Genomic DNA, 14,888 nt, shown 5'->3' on the forward strand with positions numbered 1-14,888 from the left:
GCACTCAGGGCCCCAGACCTGTCCATAATCTCCCTGCAGAGTTCTTTCTGGCTTGCTTTGCACTCACCATCCTCATCCTCCGGCTCTCTCACCACCAGCTTCTCATTTTCTGAGTCCACCTCTTCCTCCTGGAGGGGTTAAAAACAGAACAGCCGTGAGGAGAAGGTGCTGTGCTGAATAACCCATGTTTGGTTGGGGCAGGGCTGGGATGCAGAGCCCGGAGCTCCAGTGAGAGGGCTGGGCACCCCTTCCCTGCTTCCTCCAAGGAACAGGACAAAAGGATGCTCGCTAATGAGTGAGGTTTATTAGTCTGCTTTCCTCTTGCTGCCCAGTCACGGTGATCTGGCCCACCCAAAGGCTGTGAAATGCAAGTGCCTCCCCATAACTGAAGAGATATTAAGGTTTTTAATAAGAGCCTTGTGCCTGAGCACCTTCCTCCCAGCTGCACCCCTGCCACGCCTCCTGCCCAGGGACACGCAGGGGACTGAGCCAAGAGCCTCAGGGGCTTCTGTGTGCCCCCAGGCCAGGCTTGGGCAGACTGTCCTGGAACTAGGAAATGGTGGATCCCCAGCCAAAGCCACCTTGCAGCCATGGGCCAAGCAGCTGCTCTGAAGCACGGGGGCATTCACCAGTTGGGCCCAGGGGTCAAAGGCAGCACTGGGGGTTTGTGCTGGGACCCCTCCAGGAGCCATCCACAGCTGGTGTCTGGAGCACAGGTGGGAGCAGTAACAGCATATTTTGGGGTTTTTTTAAAGGCAAAGCAATTTTGGAAGTTTGGGCGTTCCTTTCTACAAGGAACAACAAACTTCATAAAGCCCAGATTCCTTGTCCTGTGCAGAAACTCCAAGCAGGGAGAGAAGGGAGCACTCCAGCTCTGGAGATAAGACAAGTACACGTGGCAGAGAGCCTGCATGAGGGATTCCCTCCTGCACAGCCCTGTGCTCCAGCTGCAAACCCCTGTGAGCCAAGCCCAGGGGTCACCAGCACCCTGGGGTGTCCTCCTGCAGCCTCCTGGCCCCGTGCATCCCATGGGCTGGCAAAAAGGCAAAGCACCCAGCAGAGAGGAGGAGCATGGAGGGAGGCTGCCAAGCCCCTCATTATTAAGGGACACATGAGAAAAGCTGGGGTGAAGGAGGCCCAAGGGGAACGATGCTGAGCCAAGAAGGACCATGCACAGAGTGGAGTGCTACCTTTGCAGTGCAGAGCTTTGGAGCTCAGCCCCGGCCCAGAACTGGAGTTCATTTGTCATGGGGGAGGAATGTGCATTGTTCACAGCCCCTTGGCTTCCTCTGGCCACTCTGTTCCCCAGAAGGAGATGCCACCCAGACCCCCACCCCCTGCAGCAATGGCTATTTTGGGCCACACTTCCAAACATGGGCACTTCCCACTGGACAACCGGACTTCCCCTGAGGATGGCTGGGGAGGTACCCAAAGGAGTGGCCTCAGGGAGGGGACACTCAGCTCTGGTGGCTCGGCCACAGGCCCGGGGCAGCAGGTCCCCATCATATCCATCTCTCCCTGTGAGCTGGGACATCCCCTGGGAGACCCAACCCTGCAGCAGCAGACACAAGGAGGGAGATTTTAGCCTCTTCCTTGCCTGGGCATAAGGAACTGAGCATTTAACAATGAGAACGAGCAGGAAATTTGGGTGGCAAACCTCCAAGGAAGGAAAATAGATCTGCTCCGACACAGAGGAAGAGACACTTGACTGGAGCAGAGAGGGAACAGGCAGGGATGACAGGCAGGGGCAACAGCAGCGTGCTGGGGCCATCTGGGAACCCCTGCTTGTGGCAGCCAGGAGCTCCCTACAGCACAACGCTTTTCTGCTCGGATGGCTTGGAGGCAGATGCCAGCATCTCCCTTCCTCCCCTGCTATGGCCCCAGCCTCTACATCCCCGTCCCTCTGTCCCTGTGCCTTCCTGGGGCTGCCCTCCCGCAGCCATTGTGGTCCTGCTGTCTCAGAGGGACCCGCCTCACTGACCCCCACCCCCTCCACCTCCAAGAAGCAAACCTGCAGCTGGAACACGATTTCTTTCTGTTTTAGATGGGCCAAGTCATTAAGAGACCACCCAACCCCAACAGGGGAGAACAGGCAAGCTTTGCCCCCCTCCCCAGTGGCCACTGCCACCCACCCATTCAGGGACACTGGTACACTGTGTGCCGTGCCGCCCTCCCCAGGCTGGCTCTCCCTCCCACACACCTCTTCATGGCTGGAAAGTGCTGCGTGGCCACTCGTGTCCTCTGCTTGTCCTGTGTGCCCAAGGCTGGATCCAGGCGAGGCACCCAGTGGTGGTATCTGGAAAAGGGCAAAAGCTTTGAGCACAAACACCCTCGAGCCCTCCCTGTGCTCAACCAACCAGCCCTGGCAGCTTCAGCACACAGGGACAAACCCTGAATGTGGCCAGTAGCCCACCTTGCCCCATGCCCGAGCCCGTGCTGCCTTTGATCCACGACGTGGCTGCCGGAGTGAGGAGCACCAGAGACCTCCAGTGCCCAGCCCTGCAGGCAGGGTTTGGAGCTCACGAGCTGATTTCTGTGGCAGCCCCAGCCCCTGGGATGGGAGCAGTGCAAGGAGCCATCAGTGAGGGGGCCAGGCTCTGCCAGCACCAGGCCCGTGTTTCCTGGCAGGGTTCAGGCAGCTTCCCAGGATGCTGATGCAGCAGCTCAGGAGCAGCAGGAAGGGAGAGGACATGCTCGGTTTGTTAATGCTCTGCCAGCTGCCTTCTCCATCACAGCAAATAGCCCCTGGAAACCTCCCCGTCCCATCCTGCAACCCTGGGGCTGGGGCTTCCCAGCCCTCTCAGCCCCGTGCAGAGCCAGCCTTCCCTGTCCAAAACCTTCAGAGATGAAGGTTTCCCGGCTCTGCCTGCAGGGCTGTGGAGGAGGAGATGCGTGGGCAGGGACACAGTGTCCCTTGGCCTTGCAGTGAAATACCAGCGTAGGGCTGGGAGCAGCCTCTGGGCTGGCTGGAAATACCAGCAAGGACAAAGCCCCACCTGGAGCCTGGCTGTGCCTACAGCCCCTGAGAGCCAGAGAGGAGGGGAGAGCCCTCTCTGCCTGGAGCAGCCCCGAATTTGAGAGCTCTCAGCCCTGTCATGGCCAGTGGGTGCTGCTGTCCTGGCATCCTGCAGCCAAAGCAGGGAGGAGGGAGGCGTTGGGACAACACCGGGAGACTTGGACAGCAAAGAGGACGCGATGGCACCCCAGCGACTGCTCGTCTGTAGGAAGCACAGCCCAGGGAGAATGCAGGGAGAGTTTGGAGCAGCTGGCAGTGAGGAAGGAATAACTGGAGAAGAAAGGACCCTAGTCCTCTGCCCAACAGCCCACAAATCAGCACCTCTCCGGTGCACACTGGCCATGCAAACCTCCCTGCAGAGGAAAAAAAAAAAGAAAAAAAAAAAAAAAAGCGAGAAGCAGCCCTGCAGGGAGCGGTGCATGTCATTATCCGGGAGCATCTGGAGGAGACTTAACACGGGCCGCTCCGACCAGCTGCTGCGGCAAACAAAGATCTCATTGCCGAGCCGAGGGGACGCGTTGGGCGGCAGCTGCCTGGCCCCGGGGCCACGCAGGGCTGGGGACGCTCCCTGCCCGCTCCTGCCTGCGGGCGGCGCGGACCCAGCCCAGCCGCAGCACATCCCGTACCCCGGGACGTCTGAATCATACCTGGGCACAGCTTGCCCGGGGCTCTTGGAAAGCGCAGGGTTAAAATCCAGCAAGTCATCCACCTTAAATAACAAGGCAGCGATCCATCTGCCTCGGCGGTTGGCAGCTCCTGGCTGCGGAGCCGAAGCATTTGTTGGATCATCCCAAATGTGCTGCTGCCCTTTCGCTCCATGGCCACGAGCGAGACGCCCGCGCGTGAGGCTGACTGTGGCAGCAGGGTTTGGACCAAAGCAGGGCGAGGACAAGGCTTCAGGGGCATTTTGGACACAGTCAGCACTGACCGCGGGCAGCCCTGAGTCTCCAGGGGAGGATGGCTCAGAGAGGGGAGCTTGGCATCGTGACCTCAAAATGCCCCTCGAGGCTCTGCCACCACTGAACCCTCTCCCAGCCTGTGGGAGATGGGAGCCAGGCTTCCCACTACAGCATCATCTGGTTTTCAGCTCATTTCTGGCCATTTCCTCCCCACTTCCTCCATCCCCAGTGCAAACCCCTCCGAGCAATGGGCTTTTTTCTCAGAAAGGAAAAAAGGAGACTTTGGGGGTGGCGCGTCCCTCACCCTTTCTTCAGGGGCAGCCCTGGCACTTATGGGCAGGCAGGGGACAAGTAAGTTCCCTGCTCCAGCTTCAGGAAAAGAGAAGATCCCAGGCTGCAAAGCAAGAGGAGAAAATTATCTTGGATTAAACTCCTGGGCCCTGTGTGTTGCCATTTATGGCTGCACTTTCTGCTCCAAGCCTGATGCAAGACATTGCAAGAGGGAAAGAGAGCAGACAGAGAGAGCCAGCCAGAAAGAGAAAAAGCCAAGAGAAAAGGGGAAGGAAGAAACCTTTAAAAAAAGGCTAAATAATAATAATATTGGGCAGAGTTTAGCAGAGCAAAGCAGCTGCTCTGTCAGCAGCTCCCTTTCACCCACCACAGGGGCTCTCCATCCTCCCGCTGGCCAGAGAAGCAGCTGCACAAGAAGAGCAGTTTTCCAGCCCTGGTGATGGTCCTGCCAGCTCTGGGGTGCTGGAGAGGATGTCCCTCATGTGGAGATGGCGTTTTGCATGTCTGAGCCTCCCAGAGTGTAGGAGCATCTGCTCCTGCTCCTTCCCCTGTCACTGCTATGGGCAAGAACAAGCCACTGGGCAGGCAGAGCATTTCTGGAGCTCTGGGACCACCCAGCCCTTAACGAGGATCAGGCAGTGCCAGGGCTGGTGAGGAGAGCACTGGTGTGTCCCACAGCAGGCTGAGGAGCCCAGCTCAGCAGCACCCATCCCTGCAGGCACCATCACACCCCAGCGTGGCTCCCCCAGGATCACATCCAGCCTCTGGAACGCCAACACCACTCACCAGGACGTCCTCTGCTGCCCAGGTGAGCTGGATGCCATCCTTGGGAGCAGTGGCAGCCAAAGCTGGCCCTCGCCTGGCAGCCCTTCCCACAGGTGGGCACATCAGGAGGCAAAGAGTCCTTGTGGCCTCTGCTCCAGCAGTTTTCTGGCTCTGGCACAGCTCCCAAGGCTGTAGCCAGCCCACAGGGACCTGGGCAGGAGCTCAACCTCCTCAGCCCGTGTAGGGAACACAACGCAGACCCCAGTGCCACCGTGCCCCACACTAGCCCCATGGCTGGGACTCAAGGCGGGCACGACACGTGCACAGGCTCCCTGGGGGGTGACACACGTCCTGTCTCACTTCCCAGTTTCCAGCCACTGCAAGAGATGAGGCATTTGACCCTGGCACAGAGTGCTCGGGGTGAGAGCTGGGCACATCTGAGCAGTCAGGGATCTGGGTGGGGAGCCCTGCATTCCCTGGCAATGCTGCTGCCAAGGCTGTGACGGGGGTAGCACATCACCGCATCCCTCCCCAGTGCACTGTGGGGCACTGGAGCTCCTGTCCCAGCCTGCTGGCAGTGCAGACACAGCCTGAACAGCTGCCAATTACAGCCAGACTTAATTAGGCACCCTCTCCCCTCCAGCACAGGGAGGGCAGGCAGGAGGTATTAGAGGGGGAAATGATGACTTTTTAAATATAAAGAGGGCTCCTGGTGGGAGTTGAGTGCCTTGTGCTGCCTGCTGTGCCCAGAGGCACAGGGAGCCCGCAGGGGAGGGACAGATTGGGGTGGAGGGAACAGGGAACAAGCACCACGAGCTTGGCAGAAGAGACAGATGAAGCCTTTGTGCCTCTGCTATCCAGGTGACAGCCCCACAGGCTGCCCTGCTCAGGCAGGGTTTGCGTGTCCCCTCTCCCCACTGTCACCCACTTGCTCCTGCTCTGTTTGAAGCCCTCAGCTCCAATTAACCCTTGGCAAACCAGCCAGGCTGCTGTGCCCTGGCACTGCCCTCTCACCCTCCCCATCTCCAGAATATTTTGGCCAGGAAAGCATCCCAGCAGTGGCTCTGGTCCAACACTGAAAACCCTGCCCGGTCCCTGCCACCTGCCACTTCCAGGACAGAATGGCTCATTAGAGAATTGAAGTTTCTGACCGTTTCTCACAAGAACCACGCTCCACAGCCCCAGCGTCGCTGCCGTTCCCACCCAGCAGCTTTTCATTAGGGGATTGCTTTGACAGCACTGCCTCATCCATTAACGAGCTGGGGATGGGGATGAGAACAGACAACGACAGACTAATTAAGTTTTTTTTTTTCAGTGATGGGAGCCAGCAGAGACAGGGGGAACTACAAGCAGTTAAGGGAAACAAGGACTCCTGGGCTTCTTTCCCTGCTCTGCCACTGGTTCATTTTGTAGCCCTGAGCGCGATGCTGCAATGAACTGGTCACTGCAGAGAAGGGCAGGAGGCTTCAGTTTTAGCGATTTTACCAGCCTTGCAGGAGGTGGAAGCAGGAGGGAGGCTGAGACACGCAGCTGCCCCAGCGGATCCCAGTTTGCATAGGCAGGGAGCAGGGAAGGAGAAGGCAGCAGGATGCACGGCTCCAGCCCATCATTAACACACCGAGGCTGCTCTCCCTGGGCGGGTTCATCCATCAGCATTTTGGTCGAGTGGTTAATGGCTGCGGGCAATCCGAGCCAGCCTGGCACTGTGCGTGCTAAGCAAACAGGAGGGAACGAAAATAAGGAAAGAAAATAAATAAGGAAAGAAAATAAATAAGGAAAGAAAGCTCTCCGAGTGCCAAGCACAGCCTGCTGATGTACTGAGAAGCCCTGAGGCTGCAGGAGCCAGCAGCCGGACAGGGTCTGGGAGCCTCCTCTGCTGAGTCACATCAGGGGACCGCAGCCCTCGGCCGAGCCAAGACAGGCTGGAAAGGGAATGATTCCATCAGCCACCTGCAAAGCACTCAGTGCTCTGCCCAGGGCCCGTCCCATCCCTGCCTGTAATATCTGCTGGGTCTTAGTGGTGCTGGAGGAGGGGAAGGATGAAGCAACTTTGAGGATGTTTGTAGGGAGCCAAACCAGGGAATCCAGGGAGGTGCTGCAGAGCTGTGGATGGTCTCCCCCACTCTGCCCACAGGACCAACCCTTGGATCAGCAGGCTGGGCACTGCCACACGTGTGTGGCGCCTGCTGGAAGTGCACGTAGTCCCTCGTGGTCCCTCGGCCGTGCCACCCAGCCCCGGGGCCGCCCAGCCCGGCCAGGCAGCGCTGGCAGCTGCGGGATCATGCGCGGGGGCACGGCTCCCAAACACTTACTCAGCAGTGAGAAGCATCACTCCCCCTCCCACTGCTCCCCACCACCCCCCAGATCACACGTGCCTGGTCCCTGTCCTTCCCAAAGGGATGCTGCTCAGGCCCAGGGTGACTTGTTCAGCCTTGCTCACACAGTGAGGGAACAATTTCCCAGCAGGAAAAGCTGGCCAGGACCCTACACAGCTCCAGTGATCCTTTTGCTGTAAGAGGGGCTGAGGGCAGTGAGGAGCCCCAATCCCATAGAGCCCATCCAGGCTTCTGGAGGACACAGAACTCCCCGTTTCTTGAGTCATTCCAGGCACACAAAACCCTGTTACTGCACCTGTGCCGAGGGGGATAAAGGAGCTGAGCCCTTCTCTGAAGGCAACAAGAATTGCAGCAGTGCTTGTTCAAAGACATCAGGGCTGAAGAGCAGCCAGAGGGGAGGAAAACATTCCCAAGATGTGAGCTAGCAGCAGAGGAACCTGTGGCCTCCGGCAGCCCTGGATCTGGCCATCTGTCCTGATGGGTGCTGCACTTGACCAGAGAGCAGCTCAAGCTGAGTGGCCAACTTCGGTGCTGAGCTGGCCCAGCCAGGACCCAGCTGGCAAAAGGTGGCCCCGGAGCTCTCCAGAGATCCTGGCACTCACAGGCACTGATAAATCACACGACAGAGAAACAGATGTGGTTTCCAGGACGCTGGGACAAGGGATGAGGCTGCTCGAGAGCTGTATGCATGGGCAAGGGGCACCAGGAAGGGGACAGGGAGAGCTCCGGGGCTCAAAAACCACCAAGGGACGTGCTGAGGAGCACAGGGAGGTAGAGCCCGAGAGCAGGTCACCCCTGGGTGTTGCAGAGCACGACAGCACAGAGCAGGGTGTGCAAGCCCCCGGGACCTGCCCAAGGCTATCCGGTGAGTCAGTGGAGATGCTTTCCAAGGCAAGGGCTGTCAACGGCAGCCTGGAGACAGTTGCTGAGGATTACAAATGCTGCTAATAATAGGCAGGAGGTGACTGGGCCCCAGCCCTGTGCGCCCCGGCCCAAACACGCTGCCGGCACTCGGCGACGCTCCCACATTCCCGGCCCACCCCAGTGCTCCCTTCCCGGCCTTTGGACAAGCGGCCACATGGGAGAAAGCCACCAAGGCAGGGAGTTCAGGTGCCTCAGGTTGTCACCGGGTCTCATCCAGGCTGGGCAAGAGCAGAACAAGACCTTGCCATGGACACTGAGCCACCCTTTTATTTTTAAACAAGATCCGGTGGAGGAGGAGGATTTACCGGGTGTTTATAGGCATCACTGCTGCCCCCAGCCCCCCCCAGTTCAGCCAGGGGTCAGAGCTCGGGGCCAGCATCCTGCTGGGGCTGGGAAGGAGTGGGGCGGTTCCTTCCCTGGGGCAGGCAGGGACAGCGCACGGAACAGTTTTTGAAACCCACAGAAAAGGGATGCGGACGGGAAGAATAAACACATGCACATACCCCGGCACCTGGATAAGCTCTTGGGGAAAGGAGAAGACTCCCAGGGGTTAGATGTGCACACAGGAGAGACACACGCTCCTCTTCCCTTAAATCTTCACTTTCTTGATTATTTTTAGGGGCATTCCTTGGGGAACGGGGGAGGGAAGGAGCCAGAAACACCCCTCCCAAAACGCTGCCTCCCTCGGGGACAACGGGCTTGCTCCCAGCCGAAGACAAAACACGCGGTTTGCCGGGACCTCTCTTATTTCAGGAGAAAACCCCGAGCGCTGCTCCCTCCCCGCCACCCGCGGGGACGGAGGGGTGGAGAAGGGACACGGCGGGGAGGCTGGGGGACCCCGGCGGTCCCGGGTGAGGCTCCTCGGGGAGCCGGCCTTACCTTGCTCTCCGCATCCTCCCGGTGCCCGGGCTGCCGGGGCTCCTGGGGCGGCTGCCGGGGCTCCTGGGGCGGCTGCCGGGGCTCCTGGGGCGGCTGCCGGGGCTCCTGGGGCGGCTGCCGGGGCTCCTGGGGCGGCTGCCGGGGCTCCTGGGGCGCCTGCCGGGGGATGCTCTCAGCCGCCGCGGGGCTGGGCTTGGCCGCGGGGCCCGGCTCCGCCGCCGCGTCCCGCTGCTCGGCGACCGCCTCCTTCTCCTCGTCGCCCACCCCGACCTCCTCCACCGGCACCCGGCTCCCCTCGTCCTCCGGCCCCGCGGCCGCTGCCGCCGCTTCGCCCCCGGGGCCGCCCTCCCGAGCCGGCTCCGCCGCGGGCTCCCGGGGCCCCTCCGCCGCCCGCTCGCCGCCGCCTCCCCGCAGCCTCAGGAAGACGGAGGCGAGGACGAGGGCCAGGACGGTGAAGAGCAGCGGGACGGCCAGGTACAAGTCCACGGCCAGGTCCATCCTGCCCTGCCGCCGGAGCCCGCCCGACCCGACTGCGCGGCCGCGGGGGGTGCGCGGGCAGCGCTCGGCCGGCGGCGGGGCTGGGCCAGCTCTCGGCCGGCTTTACCCGGCGTCATCCGCCGGCCCTGCCCACCGCCCCGGCCCCCCCGGCCCCGGCACCCACCTCCCCCTCCGAGCCGGCAGCCAGAGCCAGGCCCCGCTCCCCGCCCGCCGGGGATGCGCGCCCGCATCCACCCGCACCCAGGGGTGGGATTTGGGAAGGGGTGACCGGGAGAGGAAGGCTTGGGCTGCGAGCAACCCGGCTCTGCTTGATGCGAGAGTCCAGCTTGGGACAACGGGATCTTTCATTAGACACTGCTTTATATCCATAAAGTCATTCCCAGACTGCTCGGCAGTGGCTTGCATCGTCAAATCCTGGAATCATTTACATTGGAAAAGACTTCTAAGATCATAACCCCTTTCAGTGAAGAAATTGTTCCTAATACCCAATCTAAAGCTCCCCGGGCGCAACCTGAGGAGACATTTTCTCTTGTGCTGTCACTCCTTAAAGGATCCCATTCGAACAAAGGGAAGGTGTCAGCCTCCCGGGATGCCCCCTGCACAGGGCTTGGTGAGCCCTGACACACTGGGCCAGTGTTTAATGAACATTTGCACCTTGTTAGCCCTTGGCTGGGTAGCGGAGGGGCTGGCAGGGCCAGGAAGGTTGGCCTGACTCCCCTGGGTGAGCAGCATCTGGCAGCACATCCATGCCAAGCTCCAGAGCATCACTCCACCTTCCCCAGGAGCTGCAGGGGATATCAGTGCACAAACTGCTGTTATACCCATCAGGTAAAGTTGGTGCCGAGAGCAGCTGCGCTGCCAGAGCCTCCCCACGAGCATTTTTCGGCTGGGAGGTCTGAAAAACAGGAGACTCAAAATCCAGGATGTGTCCAAAAGCCATCACAAACTGGCAAGCAGTGGCCAAGGAGTTGTCAGGTCCCTCCGGACTCTGCCACTGAGGATTTCCTGCCTCTCGAGACTGCTGGGAGGATTAGCCAACCTTATAGAAAGCAGGCTGAAATCAGAAGGCCTCAGCTGCCAGGGTGAAACCAGCACGGAGCAGGATGCATACGAGGGGAGCAGACATGGGAATGCACCCTGGAAAGTTTCCTCCAGGGCAAAGGCTCCGGAGATACCACCAGGAGCAGAGTTTTTTTTATTGACTGACCAAAGACAAAACTCAAACAAAGATGGGATTAAATCCTCCGGGTGGGAGGAAGGAAGTGAAGCCATGATCCTCACTGCGTTTGTCATTATTGGTAATCCTATCAGGCAGGCAATCGTTAGCTATGGATAATTGTATTCTTAGCAACAATCAACCACGGTACTTATCTCCCCTTCTCCCGGAGAGCTTTGCATTTCCTGGGTCCCGATCCTCAGAGCTGCTCTAGAGCTCAGCCAAATCGCCTGGAGATTGGCAGCGTCACAGAGCTCTTTGGTTCAGCAGCTTTTTCGATGTGTATTTGCTCCCTTCTTCCCCTTACTTGCCCTAACCCCAGTAGCCATGAAGGCATCATCCTGAGTCGAGTGCATCACTTGCTTTCGGAGGCTTCCTCTGAGCCCTGGAAGTTGCTCCTGGCCAGAGACAGAACCAGGGTGGGGAAGATCCAGGGTCTGGGTCCTCGCTCCTGTGCTCACGTGGACTGTCAGTTTTGGGCACAAGGAGGAATTCTGGGTGAGACTGAGAGAAACTGGCCACTGGGAGCTGCTAATAGGGTGTCATGGGGTGTTTTGGTGTTACACACATTTCCAATTGTCACAGTGCCCTTGATTACAGCCAACACCCAGGACACCTCCTGCTCTTTCTCCTGGCAGTACAAATTTTCCACGGCTCTGGGCTGGAAGTGTGTTGGAGGATGTTTGCCCGCTCAGGAATGCAGCAGCATGTGGCTTGCATTAACCCAGCATGGAGACAGACAGAGCACTTCAGCCAGCAACCTCCCAAGCAGGATTTATCACTGCCTTAAAATAATAGAAGCTGGTCTTGACAGCTTCTCCTGAGGCTGGAATCCCTGACAAGGGAAACAACAGATTCCTTCAGAGATGCTCAGTAGCAGCAGCCCCTGACTCTGGACCTGCAGTGATTCCCTCTCAGGTTGCTGGAACCTGTGGCACTCACAGGAGTTGTGAGAGCTGCAGGGTTTGGATGTCTGTGAAAAACAACATTCCTGGTCTTGAGAGCAACAGCCAGGAGCAGCAAGGCCACATCTGCCAGAGGAGCCACTCTAACTGAGCCAGACTCCTGCAGTAACGAGGTAACAGGATCAGCAACAGAGCTCAGCTCCCCATGTCCAGACTTGGGGCGAGAGCTCCTGCAGAATGTGATCTCATGGGGACGATCCCCCAAGCAGAATTTGGGCTCAGCAGGTCCCGTGTGATGCCGACTTATCCCCTCCATGGCTCTCCAGAGGGAACTGATGGAGTAAACTCGGCCTGGTCCCTGGCCAGAGCTCCCACTGAGAGGAACAGAAGTGTCTCTGGGGCTCTCTTATCAACTTACAAGGCACGATTGATGCCTCTGGTTTCATCACGCACGCTGCGGGATGGGAGGGGATGGATTCACACACCGGGTCAGCCAGGCAGGCTCCCAGCCAGGGATCTCCGCCCTGGGGCTGCCCGCCAGCCCCAGGAGAGACGAGCTCGGAGTCTGCTGGCAGGGGGGCTCGGGAAGGGGATCGCCTGGGCACGGCACCCAAGCCCCAGCCCGGGCCTGGGCTGAGCCCGGAGCGGGGCAGCAGCAGCTGCAGTGCGCTGCCCTCTCTCGGGAGGAGAACAGCCCTGCAGCGCCCGGGAGAGCAGCGGATGGCTGGGGACAGTCCCCAGAGCAGGGTTTAAACCCCAAGATCCCGGGACGGGTAAGGGATGGCCGGGAACGGTCCCCGAGAGCTGCGGGCGGGCAGGGAGTGGTCCCCAGGAGCCCCGGGCGGGAGTGCCTGGCCGGGTACGGTCCCCAGAGCCCCGGCCCCGCACAGAAGCCGCTTTCACAAACCCGCCAGCTCCGGGCCCCGGCGGGGGAGCCAAGGGCGGCAGCAGCTGAAGAGCTTTGCCAACAAAGGGGGATTCAGGACAGCCGCGGTGACAACTGCTCCGGGAAACAGCCCCGGCACGGAAAATGCTGCGCTGCAAATCTGCCTGCGGGAGGGACAGAGCCGGGTTGGCTCCTGCTGCCCCCGCCAGTGCCGGTGGCAGCGCTCCCGGGATGCAGGAATGGGGTGTGGGACCATCGGGAGAGCCTTCGACAGGCACAAAAAAGTTCTGATCTAACACACCACACGTTCTCAGTGTTCGGCAGCCTGTGAGCTGTACAGGCAGGTGCTGTTCCAAGGTCCTCTGCTTACCTCCCACCCAAGGCAAGGAGGCCACTGAGCTCCAGCACCCGCCTCTGCATCCCAGCCATAACCCCAGTGTAGCTCCACAAGCCCCTGTGCAGTGAGGTTCACAGATGCATGCCGGTTTTCAAGGGGAAAAGACAGGATTTTATATTCCCAGATCCTCCCAGAACCCATTTTCCCCTCACATAAAGTTTGAGCACAGACCAGTCTTACAACTGCTACAAACTCGGATTATTTCTGCACGCCCCAGTCACTCTCCCAGTCATGGATGCCACTTTTTCCTTGCAAAGAACACAGCCCTCTGTGTCTTGATGCCAGAAATGAGAAGCTATCCCAAGAAACAGTCCTGTACTTGCTGTTCTTCAGGCTTGGAGGTCACTCCCCTACCTTGCTGGCTTCTCATTTGCCTTTTGACATCTGGCTGTGTGCTGGCTCAGGGATATTTGGGTTCAATCCACAAATGGCAGAGCTCAGCCCAGGGGTGGGGATGGATGTACCATGCTTCCAGCAAAAGAAATGATCCAATCCAAGAGCTCTCCTGGAAGTATTTGTTTCTAGACCTTCTCCCTAAGCTCCTGTCACTACCCCCTCTGCTTGTGAGACGTCTGCTCTCACCCATACAGCTCTTCCAACAACTTAATTAATTTTACAATCTAAGCCCTGACCCAGGGCAGGCTCTGAGTTCCTGTTGAGGGTCTTCAAAGACTTAAACCAGTACAATGGGCCTTGCCTTTGACAGCACACTGATCCAAGCTGATATTCCAAAAGCTCCTGGATACTGGCAGCCATTCCAGCCCCAGCTGCAGTGAACAGCCGAGAAATGACACAGCCTTGGGTCTAAACAAGGCAGTGCTGCAGCAGAACAGCAATTCTGGAAATCCCCTGCAGCCCTGGTCCACCTCTCCCTGTCAGCACAGCTGGGACAGGCAGGACGTGGCTGCTGCTCCAGCTGCCCTGCTCCTCCTCCTGCTCCGGGCAGGCTGCAGGGATTTGTTCCAGTGGCAGCCCCAGTTCCAGGCCCCTCTGCTGAAGGACAGGACACACACGGACACAGGCATCACACACAGGTGGGAGCCACCAGGTCTCAGACCACAAGGGACATGGAATGATTATTTCCCTCTGAACACACTCCCCACCAGCTCTACCTGCCTTGATCCACACTTCTCCAGAACCAGAGGAGGTGAAGCCCCACAGAGGAGTTTTTATGTGCCTTGAAGGAAAAAAAAATGTGCTGCAAGCCTGTTCATTCAACCCCAAACCAGTTTTAAAACATGCAGCTGCTCCGTGCCCTCATGACTGGCACTGCAGGAGGGACACAGCCCTGCTCCATGACTTGCTTTTCAACTGCAACAAAAGAAAAAGCAGGAGTTATTTGCTTCTGCATCAGACTGGAGAAAAGGAGGGAGCTGGAACATTGGCAAAGGTGCAGCACAGGCTCCCCAGCAGAAATTAAAATATCAGTGTGTCATCCTCCTCATTGAAATGACTGCAACTGTCACGAAAAGGAAGATGTGTAGATAAATCAACAGGAATAAAAATGAATCAAGTCCTGACTGCAAGGGCCACAGAGGGACTGCAGGAGGTATCACCAATACCTGCAAATGAGGAATGGTGAGGCTGTCTTGAAGCACCTAAATTGCCTCTCCAGACTGAAAAGCAAGAGACAACAGTTATAAAAGCATTTCCACAGTGGCTGTTAACAGTTTTCAGGCACCATTAACTCACAGCATTTTCTGGAATTGGGGCTTGTTAAATGCCAGGCACAGACACACCCGGATCATCCACAAGGAGAGGAGGGGCTCATCTGCTAATTGTGCATGGAGCAGGGGAGGTGAGCTGGGCACGGAGAGAGCTGCTGGAGGGCAACTGGAAAGGAGAAAAAGAAATGGCTTTATAGGTGACATTAAAG

General features: G+C 58.6%; 1 protein-coding gene across 3 annotated transcripts in view; it reads right to left on the minus strand.

Annotated features, from left to right (window-relative positions):
- The window catches only part of MXRA7 (matrix remodeling associated 7), a 28,250-nt gene extending 18,525 nt beyond the window's left edge, over positions 1-9,725 (minus strand). Inside the window, exons 1-3 of one of the 3 annotated variants that reach the window (XM_066200259.1) lie at positions 9,111-9,724; positions 2,201-2,296; positions 68-128 (exon numbers count right to left, since the gene is read on the minus strand). In XM_066200259.1, coding sequence (XP_066056356.1) covers positions 68-128; positions 2,201-2,296; positions 9,111-9,608 — 655 coding nt within the window. In that variant the 5' untranslated portion in view covers positions 9,609-9,724. Of the gene's footprint in view, positions 1-67; positions 129-2,200; positions 2,297-9,110 lie in introns of all 3 variants that reach the window. The other 2 variants (XM_066200261.1, XM_066200260.1) reach the window with 2 other exon arrangements.
- Between the last annotated feature and the right edge of the window lie 5,163 nt (positions 9,726-14,888).

The sequence above is a fragment of the Chamaea fasciata genome, unplaced genomic scaffold (genome assembly GCF_029207755.1).
Source record: "Chamaea fasciata isolate MVZ Bird 193981 ecotype frontalis unplaced genomic scaffold, bChaFas1.0.hap1 SCAF_19, whole genome shotgun sequence".
Lineage (NCBI taxonomy): Eukaryota > Metazoa > Chordata > Aves > Passeriformes > Sylviidae > Chamaea > Chamaea fasciata.